The following is a 21077-nucleotide window of genomic DNA, read 5'->3' as shown; positions in this document are numbered from 1 at the left end:
TGATGGAGTGCTCTTGATGCTTGATGTTCCATCCTTTTCACCTTTCATCAAACGTTGAGGATATGGTGCTTTGGGTTTATACGGCTTCAGGACCTCTTTTTCTTTTTCTCTTGTTGCAGACGGTGTAAAGGATTGTCCCTGTTCCTTGTCTCTCACATTTTCCCTTGCTTCATCCTCTGTGGGTTCACTTGAGATCTCCTTTAGCTTTTTTCCACTTTTGAGGGTTATGGCTTTACATTCTTCCCTTGCAATAGCCTTGGCAGCATGAGAAACACTTGGCCCAGGGATTTGCTTATACAAATACCCAATTTGATTTTCTAACTTCTCGATGGCAGCTCCTTGGTTTTGCAAGTTGGAAATTACTTCTTCCTTAAAAGCTTTCAATTCGGTTATGTCTTGACCCATGGTTGCAAGCATTCCTTCTATCCTGTTTAATTGATCTTGAAATTGTTGGTTCGGATTAGGTTGGGTAGGTCGATTATTTTGGCCTTGATATGATGGTTGGGAGTAAGTGTTTTGTGTGGCTTGGTATGATCTTTGGTTGGAGTTTTGGTATGTGAAATTGTTATGTTGGTTATGGTTGTAAGGTTTGTGGTTTTGTGGTTGGGTTTGTTGGTTCCCCCACCCAAAGTTTGGGTGGTTTTTCCATCCTGGATTGTAAGTGTTGGAATGTGGATCATATGATTGCCTTTGTTGATTTCCTACATAATTGGCCTCTTCCCAATCACCTCCTTCAGTGCTTTCTTCCTCTTGATCTTGTGTGTGTATCGCAGCCACTTGCTTTGTTTCTAATTTCCTGGTGAGCTCTGCTAGTTGCTTGGCAAACACCTTGTTTTGGGCTAGGATTGTATCAACATGGTTCAGCTCCATGACTCCCTTAGTGTTGTGTCTCTCTGATGCATAGTAGTACTCATTCTCAGCCACTGTCTCAATCACTTCAATGGCTTCTTCCACAGTCTTTTTCCTGTTCAATGAACCTCCTGATGAATGGTCTACAGCCTTCCTTGATTCATAAGAGAGTCCATCATAGAAAATATGCAATTGCACCCAGTCATGGAACATGTCTGGTGGGCATTTCCTTGTCAAATCCTTGAATCTCTCCCATGCCTCGTAGAGAGTTTCACCATCTTGTTGTCTAAAAGTCTGAACCTCAGATCGAAGCCTATTGACCTTTTGTGGGGGGTAGAAATGTGCCAGAAACTTGCTTTCCACCTCGTCCCATGTTGTTAGGCTCCCCCTTGGGAATGATTCCAGCCACTTAGCTGCCTTGTCCCTAAGTGAAAATGGGAACAAAAGCAGTTTATAGGCATCTTCCTGGACTCCATTGGACTTCACAGTGTCGCAAATTCTCAGGAATTTTGTGAGGTGTTGGTTTGGATCTTCATTAGCACTCCACCAAATGAACAATGATTCTCCACAAGTGATATTAGCTGTGGTTTGAGCTCAAAATTGTTGGCCTGAATGGGTGGTTTCTGAATGCTGCCACCACAATTCCCAGAGGTTGGGTTTATGTATGAACTAAGAACCCTCCTCTCAGGAATGGCATTGTTTCCATCAGCTCTCTCATGGTTGTGAACTTCTCTATCCATGTTGAGATCTAGAGCTTCCTCAAAATTGTCCTCAGATTCTCCTTCAGATTCTTCTTCTCCCAGTACTCTCTTCCCTCTTGCTTCCCTTCTAAGTCTATGAAGGGTCCTCTCTGGTTCGGTATATGGAGGAGTTGATGTCTCTCCTCTCCTACCTGTCATACAAGAACACCGCACAGGAAACAAACAATTGAAATACTCTTGGTTAATGGAAGAGTATGGTTAGAGTAGTTGAGGAATTAATTCAAATAGTTAGTGAGTCAGTGAGTTAGTTGCTTAAATTTAAAGGCATAAAGAAAGAAAGCATGTAACAGAGTGCAGAAATTAAAATTCAACAAGTAACTTGAACTGAATTAACAAAGCAAGAAAAATGCTCAATCTAGTTAACTTCCAATTTGAGAATTGTCAATCGAAAACCAATCCCAGGCAACGGCGCCATAAACTTGATGCTCATAAACTTGTTATGCCACGATTTAGGAAATTGCACGATCGGCAAAATTCCTTCCGGCAAGTGCACCGGTTATCGTCAAGTAAAAACTCACAATAGAGTGAGGTCGAATCCCACAAGGATTGGTTGAGTGAGCAATTCGGATTAGAAGTGTGTTCTAGTTGAGCGGAATCAAAATTTAGATGAGAATTGCGGAATGTAAAATTGGCGGGAAAAGTAAATGACAAGAAATTGAAATGGCAGAATCGTAAATTGCATGAAGTAAAGAGCAGAAGCTAAATTTCTGAAATTAAAAGGGAATGGGGGTGTTGCATGAATTTAATTGCAGAATGTAAAGAGAAAGTGGAAATCAGAAATGGGGAATTCATTGGGTTGTAGGAGATATTGAGATCTCCGAATCAAAACATGTTTATCTCTTCCTCAACCAATGCGTTCATTGAATTTTTCTTGGCAATCTTATATGGTTGGATCCCAATCCCTTGGTTCACCAATTCTCTCTAAAAACAAACAAATTCCCAATCCTTTGGTTTAAATGTTCATAAGAAGAGATGATGCTCGATCACTGATTATACCACACAGTTTCATGAACCACAATTTGGTAGGATTACATGTCACAATATCCATCCAAACCCCAATCCAATTCACTGTGAGAAAGCTTCTCTAGCATGAATCCTCCATTCCTTTCCCAAGGTTCCGAAGGATTCCAATTATGGGTAGTTTCTTTCCCAAGACAACTACCCAATGGAATTAGATCGAGAAGCTTTCTAACAAAAATTCAAGAGAAAAGATTGAAGAAGAAGATAAACTATTATTGATTCATTGAATTACAATAGAGCTCCCTAACCCAATGAAAGGGGGTTTAGTGAGTCATAGCTCTGAATTCAATTACAAAGATATGAAAACTAGCCAAATGAAAAGATAAAAGTCCTTCCTAACTTAAATTCTATCCTATTTATACACTTTCTATATTGTGCTTCTGTTGTGTTTCTTGGGCTTTGAGGCCTCTCCCTGCTTTCCTTTTGCTTTGGGTTTATGATCCATAATCTTGATGAGGCTGCTGATCCAAATTCTGTAACATTCATTGAGCCAACTTAGTGATAATCAAATAATGACACATGACTCAACAAATTGAAATTTCAGACTCATCAATCCTTCAGGCCCAATCCCATAAACCATGATATTCAATTGGGTTTCATACCAGAGTAAGTTTAAGTTAATGTTTGTGCTCAAATACTAACTTAAACCGCAATATTTTTGGCCCAGAAACCTTTTCCAAGAGTGGCGTTTAAGTTGCAGTTTAAGCTTAAACTACAGCTTAAACGCCAGACACTTCCAGTGATGCCTTTTGTGGAAGCACGTTTAAGCTTCAGTTTTAGGTTAAACTGAAGCTTAAACGTGGAAATGGAAGAAGGCAGCCCTGGAGGGTCACTTAGTCGAACACGTTTAAGCTTCAGTTTAAGGTTAAACTGAAGCTTAAACGTGGAGATAGGAAAGGCAGCCCTGGAGGTCGAACACGTTTAAGCTTCAGTTTAAGGTTAAACTGAAGCTTAAACGTGGAGATAGGAAAGGCAGCCCTGGAGGTCGAACACGTTTAAGCTCCAGTTTAAGGTTAAACTGGAGCTTAAACGTGGAAATGGAGAGAGCAACCCTGGAGGAGAAAACTTGGTCGAACACATTTAAGCTCCAGTTTAAGGTTAAACTGGAGCTTAAACGTGGAATGCTCCTGGTGCCTTTCTTCCTTCTGGCGTTTAACCTCCAGTTTAAGGTTAAACTGGAGGTTAAACGTGGAAATGCTTCTTTGGTGAAACTTTCATTCTGGCGTTTAACCTCCAGTTTAAGGTTAAACTGGAGGTTAAACTTCAGTTCCAGCATTTCTTAGCCCTCATGATTCTGGCGTTTAAGCTCCAGTTTAAGCTTAAACTGGAACTTAAACTCCACATGTGATATTCAAGCTTCCTTTATTGATTTTGTTGCTTCCTTGCCTAGCCTCTTCTTCCCTGAAATCATCCAAACAATTGCATCAAAGTCTTGCAAAATTTCATGAGAAATCTTCCATTCATAGCATTCAAGTAATATAACTAAAAACTCATGGAATTTGCATCAAAATCATACTGTTTGGATGGTTCATTGCTTTGTTATTCATTTAACCATTCTTGGTTACTTTAAGCTCAAGAAAATGCATAAAACTACTAAAACTAACAGAAAAATGCTAGTGAAACTAGCCTAAGATGCCTAATGAGCTTCAGTTTTTGCTTCAAAAGTTCATAGGCTAGCATGCAATTTTTATCAAATACAAAGGGTGTATCAGAGACAAGCAAGTTACTCAAAGGTTTGGCTATTTTAGAAAAGTCTCTAATAAACCTTCTGTAAAAGCCAGCGTGTCCCAAAAAACTCCTAATTGCCTTGACATTACTTGGTGGAGGTAATTTTTCAATGAGTTCCACCTTAGCTCTGTCCACCTCAATGCCTCTATTCGAGATTTTGTGGCCAAGGACTATTCCTTCTGTGACCATGAAATGACACTTTTCCCACTTTAATACTAGGTTGGTCTCTTGGCATCTCTTAAGCACCAAGGCAAGGTGGTGTAGGCAGCTAGGAAAAGAATCTCCAAACACAGAAAAATCATCCATGAAAACCTCAATAAATTTTTCAATCATGTCTGAAAAGATGGACAGCATGCATCTTTGGAAAGTGGCAGGTGCATTGCACAATCCAAAGGGCATGCGTCTATAAGCAAAAACTCCATATGGACAAACAAATGATGTTTTCTCTTGATCTCTAGGATCAACTACTATCTGATTATAGCCTGAGTATCCATCCAGAAAGCAATAGTAAGCATGTCCTGCAAGCCTTTCAAGCATCTGATCCATGAATGGGAGTGGGAAATGATCTTTTCTGGTGGCTTCATTGAGCTTCCTGTAGTCTATGCACATCCTCCACCCAGTGACAGTTCTTGTGGGTATGAGTTCGTTCCTCTCATTTGGCACCACAGTTATGCCACCTTTCTTGGGCACTACATGGATGGGACTAACCCATGGGCTATCAGAAATGGGGTAGATTACCCCTGCCTGCCATAACTTCATGACCTCCTTTTGTACTACTTCTTTCATGACAGGATTCAATCTTCTCTGAGCTTGAATGTAGGGTCTAGCATCCTCTTCTAACAAGATTTTATGCATGCATATGGATGAACTTATCCCCTTTAAATCAGCTAGGGTCCATCCAATGGCGTCTTGATGAGTTTGTAGTACATTGATCAATTTTTCTTCCTGTTCTTGGCTCAGGGCAGAGCTAATGATAATAGGATAGCTCTCATTACTACCCAAGTATGCATACTTGAGATTAGGGGGCAATGCTTTGAGCTCAGGTTTTGGTGCTTCCTTCTCTTCTTTCACTTTATCTGGCATGCTTGGCATGGTTGTTTCAGCAGCCTTGATGTCACTATCTTCAATATCCTTGGTGAACTCCTCCTCTGCCACTTCCTTTGTTGTTTTCTCAAAGGTTTCTTGTACTGCAATGTCCACTACATCCACCCTCATGCATTCCTTTAGTGATTCTGATGGATAGCTCATTGCCTTGAATACGTTAAACACCAATTGCTCATCATGTAGTCTAAGAGTGAGCTCACCCTTTTGGACATCTATGATGGCTCCTGCAGTAGCCAGGAAGGGTCTTCCCAGAATTATTGAAGCTTCGGCTTCTTCCTCCATATCTAATACCACAAAATCGGCAGGGAATATGAAATCTCCCACTTTTACCAACAAATCCTCAACTATCCCATGAGGGAATTTAAAGGTTCGGTCTGCTAATTGGAGGGCCATTCTTGTTGGTTTGGCTTCCTCAATCTCCATTCTTCTCATCATTGTTAGAGACATCAAATTGATACTGGCCCCTAAGTCACACAAGGCCTTCTCCACCATGACTTCTCCTATGATGCAGGGGATTTAAAAACTGCCTGGATCCTTCAGTTTCTGAGGCAATTTGTGTTGAATGATGGCACTGCATTCTTCAGTCAACAACACAGTTTCCTCATTTCTCCAGCTTCTCTTTTTGGTCATTAATTCCTTTAAGAATTTTGCATAGAGTGGCATTTGCTCTATTGCCTCAGCAAACGGGATGTTGATTTGAAGCTTCTTGAAAATCTCCAAAAATCTGGAGAATTGGCCATCCTTTTCACCTTTCATCAAACATTGAGGATATGGTGCTTTGGGTTTATACGGCTTCAGGACCTCTTTTTCTTTTTCTCTTGTTGCAGACGGTGTAAAGGATTGTCCCTGTTCCTTGTCTCTCACATTTTCCCTTGCTTCATCCTCTGTGGGTTCACTTGAGATCTCCTTTAGCTTTTTTCCACTTCTGAGGGTTATGGCTTTACATTCTTCCCTTGCAATAGCCTTGGCAGCATGAGAAACACTTGGCCCAGGGATTTGCTTATACAAATACCCAATTTGATTTTCTAACTTCTCGATGGCAGCTCCTTGGTTTTGCAAGTTGGAAATTACTTCTTCCTTAAAAGCTTTCAATTCGGTTATGTCTTGACCCATGGTTGCAAGCATTCCTTCTATCCTGTTTAATTGATCTTGAAATTGTTGGTTCAGATTAGGTTGGGTAGGTCGATTATTTTGGCCTTGATATGATGGTTGGGAGTAAGTGTTTTGTGTGGCTTGGTATGATCTTTGGTTGGAGTTTTGGTATGTGGAATTGTTATGTTGGTTATGGTTGTAAGGTTTGTGGTTTTGTGGTTGGGTTTGTTGGTTCCCCCACCCAAAGTTTGGGTGGTTTTTCCATCCTGGATTGTAAGTGTTGGAATGTGGATCATATGATTGCCTTTGTTGATTTCCTACATAATTGGCCTCTTCCCAATCACCTCCTTCAGTGCTTTCTTCCTCTTGATCTTGTGTGTGTATCGCAGCCACTTGCTTTGTTTCTAATTTCCTGGTGAGCTCTGCTAGTTGCTTGGCAAACACCTTGTTTTGGGCTAGGATTGTATCAACATGGTTCAGCTCCATGACTCCCTTAGTGTTGTGTCTCTCTGATGCATAGTAGTACTCATTCTCAGCCACTGTCTCAATCACTTCAATGGCTTCTTCCACAGTCTTTTTCCTGTTCAATGAACCTCCTGATGAATAGTCTACAGCCTTCCTTGATTCATAAGAGAGTCCATCATAGAAAATATGCAATTGCACCCAGTCATGGAACATGTCTGGTGGGCATTTCCTTGTCAAATCCTTGAATCTCTCCCATGCCTCGTAGAGAGTTTCACCATCTTGTTGTCTAAAAGTCTGAACCTCAGATCGAAGCCTATTGACCTTTTGTGGGGGGTAGAAACGTGCCAGAAACTTGCTTTCCACCTCGTCCCATGTTGTTAGGCTCCCCCTTGGGAATGATTCCAGCCACTTAGCTGCCTTGTCCCTAAGTGAAAATGGGAACAAAAGCAGTTTATAGGCATCTTCCTGGACTCCATTGGACTTCACAGTGTCGCAAATTCTCAGGAATTTTGTGAGGTGTTGGTTTGGATCTTCATTAGCACTCCCACCAAATGAACAATGATTCTCCACAAGTGATATTAGCTGTGGTTTGAGCTCAAAATTGTTGGCCTGAATGGGTGGTTTCTGAATGCTGCCACCACAATTCCCAGAGGTTGGGTTTATGTATGAACTAAGAACCCTCCTCTCAGGAATGGCATTGTTTCCATCAGCTCTCTCATGGTTGTGAACTTCTCTATCCATGTTGAGATCTAGAGCTTCCTCAAAATTGTCCTCAGATTCTCCTTCAGATTCTTCTTCTCCCAGTACTCTCTTCCCTCTTGCTTCCCTTCTAAGTCTATGAAGGGTCCTCTCTGGTTCGGTATATGGAGGAGTTGATGTCTCTCCTCTCCTACCTGTCATACAAGAACACCGCACAGGCAACAAACAATTGAAATACTCTTGGTTAATGGAAGAGTATGGTTAGAGTAGTTGAGGAATTAATTCAAATAGTTAGTGAGTTAGTGAGTTAGTTGCTTAAATTTAAAGGCATAAAGAAAGAAAGCATGTAACAGAGTGCAGAAATTAAAATTCAACAAGTAACTTGAACTGAATTAACAAAGCAAGAAAAATGCTCAATCTAGTTAACTTCCAATTTGAGAATTGTCAATCGAAAACCAATCCCCGGCAACGGCGCCATAAACTTGATGCGCATAAACTTGTTATGCTACGATTTAGGAAATTGCACGATCGGCAAAATTCCTTCCGGCAAGTGCACCGGTTATCGTCAAGTAAAAACTCACAATAGAGTGAGGTCGAATCCCACAAGGATTGGTTGAGTGAGCAATTCGGATTAGAAGTATGTTCTAGTTGAGCGGAATCAAGATTTAGATGAGAATTGCGGAATGTAAAATTGCATGAATTAAAGAGCGAGAAGCTAAATTGCTGAAATTAAAAGGGATGGGGGTGATTGCATGAATTTAATTGCAGAATGTAAAGAGAAAGTGGTAAATCAGAAATGGGGAATTCATTGGGTTGTAGGAGATATTGAGATCTCCGAATCAAAACATGTTTATCTCTTCCTCAACCAATGCGTTCATTGAATTTTGCTTGGCAATCTTATATGATTGGATCCCAATCCCTTGGTTCACCAATTCTCTCTAAAAACAAACAAATTCCCAATCCCTTGGTTTAAATGTTCATAAGAAGAGATGATGCTCGATCACTGATTATACCACACAGTTTCATGAACCACAATTTGGTAGGATTACATGTCACAATATCCATCCAAACCCCAATCCAATTCACTGTGAGAAAGCTTCTCTAGCATGAATCCTCCATTCCTTTCCCAAGGTTCCGAAGGATTCCAATTATGGGTAGTTTCTTTCCCAAGACAACTACCCAATGGAATTAGATCGAGAAGCTTTCTAACAAAATTCAAGAGAAAAGATTGAAGAAGAAGATAAACTATTATTGATTCATTGAATTACAATAGAGCTCCCTAACCCAATGAAAGGGGGTTTAGTGAGTCATAGCTCTGAATTCAATTACAAAGATATGAAAACTAGCCAAATGAAAAGATCAAAAAGTCCTTCCTAACTTAAATTCTATCCTATTTATACACTTTCTATATTGAGCTTCTGTTGTGTTTCTTGGGCTTTGAGGCCTCTCCCTGCTTTCCTTTTGCTTTGGGTTTATGATCCATAATCTTGATGAGGCTGCTGATCCAAATTCTGTAACATTCATTGAGCCAACTTAGTGATAATCAAATAATGACACATGACTCAACAAATTGAAATTTCAGACTCATCAATCCTTCAGGCCCAATCCCATAAACCATGATATTCAATTGGGTTTCATACCAGAGTAAGTTTAAGTTAATGTTTGTGCTCAAATACTAACTTAAACCGCAATATTTTTGGCCCAGAAACCTTTTCCAAGAGTGGCGTTTAAGTTGCAGTTTAAGCTTAAACTGCAGCTTAAACGCCAGACACTTCCAGTGATGCCTTTTGTGGAAGCACGTTTAAGCTTCAGTTTTAGGTTAAACTGAAGCTTAAACGTGGAAATGGAAGAAGGCAGCCCTGGAGGGTCACTTAGTCGAACACGTTTAAGCTTCAGTTTAAGGTTAAACTGAAGCTTAAACGTGGAGATAGGAAAGGCAGCCCTGGAGGTCGAACACGTTTAAGCTCCAGTTTAAGGTTAAACTAGAGCTTAAACGTGGAAGAGGGGAAAGGTAGCCCTGGAGGTGTCGAACACGTTTAAGCTCCAGTTTAAGGTTAAACTGGAGCTTAAACGTGGAATGCTCCTGGTGCCTTTCTTCCTTCTGGCGTTTAACCTCCAGTTTAAGGTTAAACTGGAGGTTAAACGTGAAAATGCTTCTTTGGTGAGAGTTTGTGTCGAACACGTTTAAGCTCCAGTTTAAGGTTAAACTGGAGCTTAAACGTGGAATTGCTCCCATGGTGAATTTCCCACTTCTGGCGTTTAACCTCCAGTTTAAGGTTAAACTGGAGGTTAAACGTGGAAATGCTTCTTTGGTGAGACTTTCATTCTGGCATTTAACCTCCAGTTTAAGGTTAAACTGGAGGTTAAACTTCAGTTCCAGCATTTCTTAGCCCTCATGATTCTGGCGTTTAAGCTCCAGTTTAAGCTTAAACTGGAACTTAAACTCCACATGTGATATTCAAGCTTCCTTTATTGATTTTGTTGCTTCCTTGCCTAGCCTCTTCTTCCCTGAAATCATCCAAACAATTGCATCAAAGTCTTGCAAAATTTCATGAGAAATCTTCCATTCATAGCATTCAAGTAATATAACTAAAAACTCATGGAATTTGCATCAAAATCATACTGTTTGGATGGTTCATTGCTTTGTTATTCATTTAACCATTCTTGGTTACTTTAAGCTCAAGAAAATGCATAAAACTACTAAAACTAATAGAAAAATGCTAGTGAAACTAGCCTAAGATGCCTTGGCATCACAACACCAAACTTAATACTTGCTTGTCCCTAAGCAAGTCCTGAGTTATTTGAGAAAAAAAAGCATGAACAGAAAGCAATCCCATTGGCTATATTAGTAAGCACTTTAAGTTCATCAGAAGGGTTTTATGCAGAAAGTTGCAGCATCACTTTTTCATTCTCATCAGGTAAGATTATCACTTTTTCATTGCATCCAACAAACACTGCTATGGCCTCTTGTTACTCTTATGTCCTTGGCACTTTTCTCTTCTTTGTTTTTCTTTTCTTTTTCTTAGAGCTTCTTTGCTCCTTGTTTGCTTAGTGTCATGTGTTGCACCAGCCTTTGGCATTTTCTTTTTCTTATCAGTGCACTACACATATCCACTCCAGGCATTTTAGTTCACATTTCTTCTTGAGACATTGGTGCCCAGCACCTCTTTGTGTGACTAAATGTTTTGTATTTAGGTTGCTCTTGATAATGGACTTTTGGTTGATAATCCCGGGTTAGTTAACCCAAGTTACCAAGTGTTGAAACACTCCTCAGAACCTATTCATCCAAGCATATCCTTAATACATAAACACCACAGGCATTTGTCTCAGAAGTTCAAACCATTGATGCCTAGCTTATTTTCTCAAATTTTTTTGCTTTTTGGTTGCCCTTTTTCAGTGGCTTTTTCTTCTTCTTTTTCTTTCTTTTTCATGGCCAAAGACATTTATTCATCAAGATCCATAGACAGTTTTCAATTTCTACACAAAAAAAATGATAATTCTACACTCTAATTCCAGTGATCTGACTAAACAATCAAGCATGCATACCACCACTTAATTCTACTTGATTTGTCACTAATTGAGCCAAGTTACTTTTGTTCAAACTTTTCTTTTATTTTTGGAAACAGAACAAGCATGGCAAGCATTTGTTTAAGAAGGTGAAGTTATATCCAACATCTAGGCATTCGCTTTATTCAAAGCAATAAACAGACACTCATACTAAAAACTCCACATAACACTTAAATGGCTTATGATGAAAGAAAGCTCATAAAGACAATTCACCAATTATCATTTGATTATTAAGGAACGAGGCCACCTCTTATTTATTGCTTGGTTCTTCTTAATTCTTGGGATCCTGCTTCTTCTTGCTTCCTGCCTCTTTTTGACCACTTGTACTTCCTTTGTCTTTTCTTATGAGCTTTTTCCAGAATCCAACCTTTTTCATTGTTTCTTCCACTCCTTTTTCAAGGATCATTGCCTTGTTTATTTCTCCTTCTTTCCTCCCTTTGAAATACTCATCAAAAGCTGGGAATGCTGGGTCCATCTTGTGTAGATGTTCCCCTATGTAGTTAAGCTTGATTTGAGAACTGATGTTGTAATCAGCTTGAACTGAGTATCTTGCATTCTGTAAAGTGGTGGCTTCCTTGATTGCCAAGACATTGGCATCTTGGTGTTGGCATATGTGGCTGAAGGATTCCTGTAAGTGTAAATTCTGTTCCCTTTGCAGATCTAAGAATCTTGATTCAAAGTTCCTTTGCATATCCATCATTTTTAAGTGAAAGTCCTCTTGTCTCTCCTGAGACCTCATGTATTGTTGAGACATTCCTTCTATGATTTCCTGCATTCTGCTCATATCCATGGGGTCTCTGGGAATTTGTTGTCTTCTTTCTGGAATTCCTTGCTCTTCTTGCTCTTCTTCTCCGTCTTCTCCTTCCTGTCCTTCTTGTTCCGCTTCTTGCTCTGCTTCTGCTTGTTGCCCTTCTTTATTTCTTCTTTTTGTATGTCTTGGAGCAATTGGGCCAAGAGTCATTCTGTACGCAGTTATAGCCAATCCAGGATATAGCCAATTAGGTCTTTCGTCTTCAAGTGGTACTTGGGCATCGATGCATAGTCTAATGATGGTGCTAGGGAAGTGGAGCCAGGATTCAGGGTCACTTTTCTCACTAAGCTCTTGTATCTGTTCAGCAATGAGTTTATGAACTTTAATCTCCCCTCCCACCATAATGCAATGTAGCAAGATGGCTCTTTTAGGGACTATTTCTGAAGAGTTTGTAGTGGGTAGGATGGATCTCCTAACTATTGCATACCACCCTTTAGCTTCCGGTGTTAGGTCTCCCCTTCTCAAGACTCTTGGAGCCCCTCTTGTTTTTCTCACCCATTCAGCTCTGATGGCACAAAGGTATTCAGCAATAGTTGTATAGTCAGGTTCTCCTATCATCCTTTCTTCATAACTTGCTTGGCTGAAATGTATGTTTTTCAGCCCAAGAGTTTTCATGATTGCTTTGGGACTGAAGTCAACTTCCACCCCTCTCACATAGCTTTTGTATGTGGGTTTCTTGGTTGAGTCTTCCCTCACTGCATTTGCATAGAACTCCTTCACCAAGTTGATGTTGATTTTAGTGATTGGCTTAGTCAGGAGCTCCCACTTCCTCTTTTTGATCTTCTCCCAAACACCTGGGAACTCATCCTTTTCAAGGTCAAAGGGAACCTCAGCTAGTACCCTTTTAGGTCTCATCCATTCGGCTTGAATCTCATGGAAAACTGATTTGTATCTCCATGCATCGAATTCCCTGTTCTCCTCCATTGGCTGCTTGTCTTTTCTTCTTTTGTGGCTAGATGAAGCTGCCATTGGTTCTTTAGTTTTGGGTAAGTGACAAGCTAAAGTTGACAAGGTGAAGCAAGAAGTGTTGTTGGAAGTGTGGTGAGGTTGTTTTCGGCAAGAGATAGTTATGCTATGATGAAGAAAATGTGCATGAAGGAGATTTGGTAGTGTTGAACTCGTTCCCCAAGTGGTTCTTTATAGTGCCCGTGAGTGAAAAATGGACGGCTAGGGTGGTTTGTGAAGGGTGGCTTGATGGTAAATATATGAATTAGGGAGAAGGACGAATTGCTTTTCATTTTCTTGGAAGTATTCCGGGTGCATTAGGTTGTACATGTGGCTATCTTTTCTTGTAGAACTTCCTTTTTCCATGTGTTAGTTTCAAAGACTTGTGAACTTTCTTTTTGACCAAGCATCGTACCTCCCTTTGTCTTTTTCCTCCATTTTTGTCTTTTCTTTTGTACCTGCACAAACAAACAAGTTTGCTATCATTTTTCGGTCCATGTGAATGATGAATAGTACTTGCACATGTAAATCAATGATTGACTTCATGAGCTTATAGCCGTGACTTTTGTATGTATGCACACTTATTACTGGACACCAAACTTAGTGTTTGGTAAAGTCTCCTGATGACATGAAATCCATATTGGTTGTCCTTAATGAATGTGCATAATTCTAATAAATCATAGTCACTTTGGCTCTTTGATTCTAAACAAATTTACTACCCTAAGTGATTGAAACCAAAGCATTAAAACATGCGAATGGTATACTTGTCATGAAATTCGAAATCCAGAGGAACTTCTTGCTTTTCATGAACCGTGTTCAAAGAGGAACACCAAACTTAATGTTTGGTTGTGCATTTTGAATGAAAAATTGAATGCATTTTGAATAAAATTTGGGGTGCCTTCAGGCACACCAAACTTAGAGACAAATTGTATTTTACATGCAATGTTTAGTGCACTCTTTCAGCAGTTGTCCTGAGGATTCAAGTTCATGCATAAGAAACCATGCTTTATTAAATGCACAACAAAAAAGTAAGGATATTAAAACATGGGTTGCCTCCCATGAAGCGCTTCTTTAACGTCACTAGCTTGACAGTTGTCCCTTGTTAGGGTGGATTGTAGTGCTTGACGTCTTCTCCTCTCACTATGAAAACGTCCCCACTTGATTCCTTCATGATTTCTAAATGTTCCATAGAAAGAACTTTCCTGATTGTGAACACTTGAGGGAGCTGGGAAGGAATGGTTTTGAGGCCAGGTGGAATTGGCAAATAATGGCTTGATATCACTTTATCTCCCGGAGAGAAACCTTCAGTGGGAATTTTCTTGTTTCTCCACCCTCTTGGCAATTTCTTTACAATTCTTCCCTTTCTCCTGAGGATTTCTTCATTGACCCTTATGCAATGAGGATCCTTCTGATCTGTTTCCATTGATTCTTGTGGCTTTAACTCTTGCAACTCTCGTTTGCCTTCCAAGGACTGTTTTAGAGTTTCAGTTGCTGGCTTGCTTTCCTCCAAACATAGATGGCTACTATCATCCTTAGGCTTTTCCGATTCTGGTTCAGGCTCAGATGCAGGTTTGAAAACTTTGAAAATGAGCTGTTCATCACGTATTCTCAGAATTAGCTCTCCTTGTTCTACATCTATGATCGCTCTGGTAGTGGCTAGAAATGGCCTGCCCAGAATGATAGGGTGTAGGTAGCTTTCCTCCATGTCCAAAATGACGAAGTCTATGGGGAAGTAATAATCTCCCACTCTAACCAGCACATTCTCAACTACCCCTTCAGCTTGCTTCTGAGTTTTGTCAGCTAGTTGTATGATTACATCAGTGGATCTCACCTCATTCAGTTGTAGCCTCTTCATGAGAGTTAGAGGCATCACATTTATGCTAGCTCCTAGATCACAGAATCCTCTATCAATTTTTGTTCCCCCTATGATGCAGGGGATATGAAAACTTCCTGGGTCTGTTTTCTTAGAAACTGTGTCCTTCTTGATGAGGGCACTGCATTCTTTGTTCATTGTTACCGTTTGTCCTCCCTTCAAAACTCTTTTCTTGCTCAACAATTCTTTTAAATACTTGATATGTGTAGGCATTTGCTGGAGAATCTCAAGAAAGGGAATATTAATATGGAGAGACTTAAATGTCTCTAAAAACCTTGAATAGGTTTTCCCTTTTTCTCCTCCTCCTAACCTCTGAGGAAATGGTGCTTTTGGTTGATATGCTTCTATCATGCCTTTTTGCAGTTCCTTGGCTTGCTCCGTTTCACTTTCCTGCTTAGCTTCTTCCACACTTTCCTTCAAGATTTCTGGCTCCTGTTTTGAGGGTCTGATTCCTTCTTCTTCTGAGATTTCCTTCAATATAGTGATGGCTTTGCAGTCTTCCCATCTCACTCCCTTTTGTTCCCCTTTAGGATTCTTTTCCGTGTCACTAGGGAACACTGCTGTGGACTTGGGGGCTTGTTGGGATAGCTCTCCTACTTGAGACTCCATCCTCTTTAGTCTTTCACCATGGTCCCTTAAGGTAGATCTCACCTCATCCCTAAAGCTTTTCAACTCACTTACGTCCTGACCCATGTTTGCCAGCCTTCCTTCTATCCTGTTTAATTGATCTTGAAATTGTTGGTTCGGATTAGGTTGGGTAGGTTGATTATTTTGGCCATGATATGATGGTTGGGAGTAAGTGTTTTGTGTGGCTTGGTATGATCTTTGGTTGGAGTTTTGGTATGTGGACTTGTTATGTTGGTTTTGCTGGTTTCCCCACCCAAAGTTTGGGTGGTTTTTCCACCCTGGGTTGTAAGTGTTGGAATGTGGATCATATGGTTGCCTTTGTTGATTTCCTACATAATTGGCCTCTTCCCAATCACCTCCTTCAGTGCTTTCTTCCTCTTGATCTTGTGTGTGTATCGCAGCCACTTGCTTTGTTTCTAATTTCCTGGTGAGCTCTGCTAGTTGCTTAGCAAACACCTTGTTTTGGGCTAGGATTGTATCAACATGGTTCAGCTCCATGACTCCCTTAGTGTTGTGTCTCTCTGATGCATAGTAGTACTCATTCTCAGCCACTGTCTCAATCACTTCAATGGCTTCTTCCACAGTCTTTTTCCTGTTCAATGAACCTCTTGATGAATGGTCTACAGCCTTCCTTGATTCATAAGAGAGTCCATCATAGAAAATATGCAATTGCACCCAGTCATGGAACATGTCTGGTGGGCATTTCCTTGTCAAATCCTTGAATCTCTCCCATGCCTCGTAGAGAGTTTCACCATCTTGTTGTCTAAAAGTCTGAACCTCAGATCGAAGCCTATTGACCTTTTGTGGGGGGTAGAAACATGCCAGAAACTTGCTTTCCACCTCGTCCCATGTTGTTAGGCTCCCCCTTGGGAATGATTCCAGCCACTTAGCTGCCTTGTCCCTAAGTGAAAATGGGAACAAAAGCAGTTTATAGGCATCTTCCTGGACTCCATTGGACTTCACAGTGTCGCAAATTCTCAGGAATTTTGTGAGGTGTTGGTTTGGATCTTCATTAGCACTCCCACCAAATGAACAATGATTCTCCACAAGTGATATTAGCTGTGGTTTGAGCTCAAAATTGTTGGCCTGAATGGGTGGTTTCTGAATGCTGCTACCACAATTCCCAGAGATTGGGTTTATGTATGAACTAAGAACCCTCCTCTCAGGAATGGCATTGTTTCCATCAGCTCTCTCATGGTTGTGAACTTCTCTATCCATGTTGAGATCTAGAGCTTCCTCAAAATTGTCCTCAGATTCTCCTTCAGATTCTTCTTCTCCCAGTACTCTCTTCCCTCTTGCTTCCCTTCTAAGTCTATGAAGGGTCCTCTCTGGTTCGGTATATGGAGGAGTTGATGTCTCTCCTCTCCTACCTGTCATACAAGAACACCGCACAGGCAACAAACAATTGAACTACTCTTGGTTAATGGAAGAGTATGGTTAGAGTAGTTGAGGAATTAATTCAAATAGTTAGTGAGTCAGTGAGTTAGTTGCTTAAATTTAAAGGCATAAAGAAAGAAAGCATGTAACAGAGTGCAGAAATTAAAATTCAACAAGTAACTTGAACTGAATTAACAAAGCAAGAAAAATGCTCAATCTAGTTAACTTCCAATTTGAGAATTGTCAATCGAAAACCAATCCCCGGCAACGGCGCCATAAACTTGATGCGCATAAACTTGTTATGCTACGATTTAGGAAATTGCACGATCGGCAAAATTCCTTCCGGCAAGTGCACCGGTTATCGTCAAGTAAAAACTCACAATAGAGTGAGGTCGAATCCCACAAGGATTGGTTGAGTGAGCAATTCGGATTAGAAGTATGTTCTAGTTGAGCAGAATCAAGATTTAGATGAGAATTGCGGAATGTAAAATTGCATGAATTAAAGAGCGAGAAGCTAAATTGCTGAAATTAAAAGGGATGGGGGTGATTGCATGAATTTAATTGCAGAATGTAAAGAGAAAGTGGTAAATCAGAAATGGGGAATTCATTGGGTTGTAGGAGATATTGAGATCTCCGAATCAAAACATGTTTATCTCTTCCTCAACCAATGCGTTCATTGAATTTTGCTTGGCAATCTTATATGATTGGATCCCAATCCCTTGGTTCACCAATTCTCTCTAAAAACAAACAAATTCCCAATCCCTTGGTTTAAATGTTCATAAGAAGAGATGATGCTCGATCACTGATTATACCACACAGTTTCATGAACCACAATTTGGTAGGATTACATGTCACAATATCCATCCAAACCCCAATCCAATTCACTGTGAGAAAGCTTCTCTAGCATGAATCCTCCATTCCTTTCCCAAGGTTCCGAAGGATTCCAATTATGGGTAGTTTCTTTCCCAAGACAACTACCCAATGGAATTAGATCGAGAAGCTTTCTAACAAAATTCAAGAGAAAAGATTGAAGAAGAAGATAAACTATTATTGATTCATTGAATTACAATAGAGCTCCCTAACCCAATGAAAGGGGGTTTAGTGAGTCATAGCTCTGAATTCAATTACAAAGATATGAAAACTAGCCAAATGAAAAGATCAAAAATCCTTCCTAACTTAAATTCTATCCTATTTATACACTTTCTATATTGAGCTTCTGTTGTGTTTCTTGGGCTTTGAGGCCTCTCCCTGCTTTCCTTTTGCTTTGGGTTTATGATCCATAATCTTGATGAGGCTGCTGATCCAAATTCTGTAACATTCATTGAGCCAACTTAGTGATAATCAAATAATGACACATGACTCAACAAATTGAAATTTCAGACTCATCAATCCTTCAGGCCCAATCCCATAAACCATGATATTCAATTGGGTTTCATACCAGAGTAAGTTTAAGTTAATGTTTGTGCTCAAATACTAACTTAAACCGCAATATTTTTGGCCCAGAAACCTTTTCCAAGAGTGGCGTTTAAGTTGCAGTTTAAGCTTAAACTGCAGCTTAAACGCCAGACACTTCCAGTGATGCCTTTTGTGGAAGCACGTTTAAGCTTCAGTTTTAGGTTAAACTGAAGCTTAAACGTGGAAATGGAAGAAGGTAGCCCTGGAGGGTCACTTAGTCGAACACGTTTAAGCTTCAGTTTAAGGTTAAACTGAAGCTTAAACGTGGAGATAGGAAAGGCAGCCCTGGAGGTCGAACACGTTTAAGCTTCAGTTTAAGGTTAAACTGAAGCTTAAACGTGGAGATAGGAAAGGCAGCCCTGGAGGTCGAACACGTTTAAGCTCCAGTTTAAGGTTAAACTGGAGCTTAAACGTGGAAGAGGGGAAAGGTAGCCCTGGAGGTGTCGAACACGTTTAAGCTCCAGTTTAAGGTTAAACTGGAGCTTAAACGTGGAAATGGAGAGAGCAACCCTGGAGGAGAAAACTTGGTCGAACACGTTTAAGCTCCAGTTTAAGGTTAAACTGGAGCTTAAACGTGGAATGCTCCTGGTGCCTTTCTTCCTTCTGGCGTTTAACCTCCAGTTTAAGGTTAAACTGGAGGTTAAACGTGAAATGCTTCTTTGGTGAGAGTTTGTGTCGAACACGTTTAAGCTCCAGTTTGAGGTTAAACTGGAGCTTAAACGTGGAATTGCTCCCATGGCGAATTTCCCACTTCTGGCGTTTAACCTCCAGTTTAAGGTTAAACTGGAGGTTAAACGTGGAAATGCTTCTTTGCTGAAACTTTCATTCTGGCGTTTAACCTCCAGTTTAAGGTTAAACTGGAGGTTAAACTTCAGTTCCAGCATTTCTTAGCCCTCATGATTCTGGCGTTTAAGCTCCAGTTTAAGCTTAAACTGGAACTTAAACTCCACATGTGATATTCAAGCTTCCTTTATTGATTTTGTTGCTTCCTTGCCTAGCCTCTTCTTCCCTGAAATCATCCAAACAATTGCATCAAAGTCTTGCAAAATTTCATGAGAAATCTTCCATTCATAGCATTCAAGTAATATAACTAAAAACTCATGGAATTTGCATCAAAATCATACTGTTTGGATGGTTCATTGCTTTGTTATTCATTTAACCATTCTTGGTTACTTTAAGCTCAAGAAAATGCATAAAACTACTAAAACTAACAGAAAAATGCTAGTGAAACTAGCCTAAGATGCCTTGGCATCACAACACCAAACTTAATACTTGCTTGTCCCTAAGCAAGTCCTGAGTTATTTGAGAAAAAAGCATGAACAGAAAGCAATCCCATTGGCTATATTAGTAAGCACTTTAAGTTCATCAGAAGGGTTTTATGCAGAAAGTTGCAGCATCACTTTTTCATTCTCATCAGGTAAGATTATCACTTTTTCATTGCATCCATCAAACACTGCTATGGCCTCTTGTTACTCTTATGTCCTTGGCACTTTTCTCTTCTTTGTTTTTCTTTTTTTTTTCTTAGAGCTTCTTTGCTCCTTGTTTGCTTAGTGTCATGTGTTGCACCAGCCTTTGGCATTTTCTTTTTCTTATCAGTGCACTACACATATCCACTCCAGGCATTTTAGTTCACATTTCTTCTTGAGACATTGGTGCCCAGCACCTCTTTGTGTGACTAAATGTTTTGTATTTAGGTTGCTCTTGATAATGGACTTTTGGTTGATAATCCCGGGTTAGTTAACCCAAGTTACCAAGTGTTGAAACACTCCTCAGAACCTATTCATCCAAGCATATCCTTAATACATAAACACCACAGGCATTTGTCTCAGAAGTTCAAACCATTGATGCCTAGCTTATTTTCTCAAATTTTTTTGCTTTTTGGTTGCCCTTTTTCAGTGGCTTTTTCTTCTTCTTTTTCTTTCTTTTTCATGGCCAAAGACATTTATTCATCAAGATCCATAGACAGTTTTCAATTTTTACACAAAAAAATGATAATTCTACACTCTAATTCCAGTGATCTGACTAAACAATCAAGCATGCATACCACCACTTAATTCTACTTGATTTGTCACTAATTGAGCCAAGTTACTTTTGTTCAAACTTTTCTTTTATTTTTGGAAACAGAACAAGCATGGCAAGCCTTTGTTTAAGAAGGTGAAGTTATATCCAACATCTAGGCATTCACTTTATTCAAAGCACTAAACAGACAAACATACTAGAAACTTTACATTCCAGACAGATTCAACAATTTCAGTTTATACCAGAACAAGCATGCTTTTGTTTACCCATTTTAAAGAAATGTCAAGGAACAACACCACCTTGTGAAATTTCTTGTTTTCTCTTTGTTGCCAGGAACAATCTGATTTCTCCTTCTTCTCCTAGTTGTTGCTTCATGTTCTTTCTAAGATCCTTGTTTCCTTTCCTGCAAAGAGTGATGAAGTTGCTTGCTTCTCAAGCACTTGAGTGGTTAGCTCAACTATGTATGGGCAAGTGTCTGAGTCTTAAGTTGGTGTGTGAACACCAAACTTAGTCTCCTACTTACTTCTCTGTTCTTTGAATCCTTGAATTCTCCTTGGAATGAAGTTGCTGCTAAGGATTTTAAGCATTTCTGTGATTGCTTAGAATGGTTGTTCCTTTCATATAATTCAAAGGTTGTTGTGTTCAGTTGAGCTTTATGGTGGAATACCAAACTTAGAGTCACACA

The 21077-nt window shown here is 39.9% G+C and overlaps 1 protein-coding gene and 3 non-coding genes across 4 annotated transcripts; 3 read left to right on the top strand and 1 right to left on the bottom strand.

Annotated features, from left to right (window-relative positions):
* The first annotated feature begins 1060 nt into the window (after positions 1 to 1060).
* LOC148544306 (small nucleolar RNA R71) lies at positions 1061 to 1164 on the top strand. Its single transcript, XR_015900532.1, has one exon. It is a non-coding gene; the product is annotated as a small nucleolar RNA R71 (small nucleolar RNA).
* Positions 1165 to 7230: 6066 nt separating this feature from the next.
* LOC148544305 (small nucleolar RNA R71) lies at positions 7231 to 7334 on the top strand. Its single transcript, XR_015900521.1, has one exon. It is a non-coding gene; the product is annotated as a small nucleolar RNA R71 (small nucleolar RNA).
* Positions 7335 to 14143: 6809 nt separating this feature from the next.
* LOC148544303 (uncharacterized) lies at positions 14144 to 16918 on the bottom strand. Its single transcript, XM_088498458.1, has one exon. It carries the CDS (start codon positions 16916 to 16918, stop codon positions 14144 to 14146), a length of 2775 nt encoding a protein of 924 aa, XP_088354584.1.
* On the top strand, positions 16230 to 16333 carry LOC148544304 (small nucleolar RNA R71). Its single transcript, XR_015900510.1, has one exon. It is a non-coding gene; the product is annotated as a small nucleolar RNA R71 (small nucleolar RNA).
* Positions 16919 to 21077: the final 4159 nt, after the last annotated feature.

Source organism: Arachis ipaensis, chromosome B9 (assembly GCF_059453495.1).
Source record: "Arachis ipaensis isolate K30076 ecotype BB chromosome B9, ASM5945349v1, whole genome shotgun sequence".
Lineage (NCBI taxonomy): Eukaryota > Viridiplantae > Streptophyta > Magnoliopsida > Fabales > Fabaceae > Arachis > Arachis ipaensis.
The sequence above is the reverse complement of the archived record's forward strand: the minus strand, read 5'-3'. Positions and strand labels throughout refer to the sequence as shown.

Bases quoted from the DNA above. Each gene is read 5' to 3' on its own strand.
- LOC148544303 (XM_088498458.1), bottom strand. From the start codon at position 16,918: ATGACAGGTAGGAGAGGAGAGACATCAACTCCTCCATATACCGAACCA.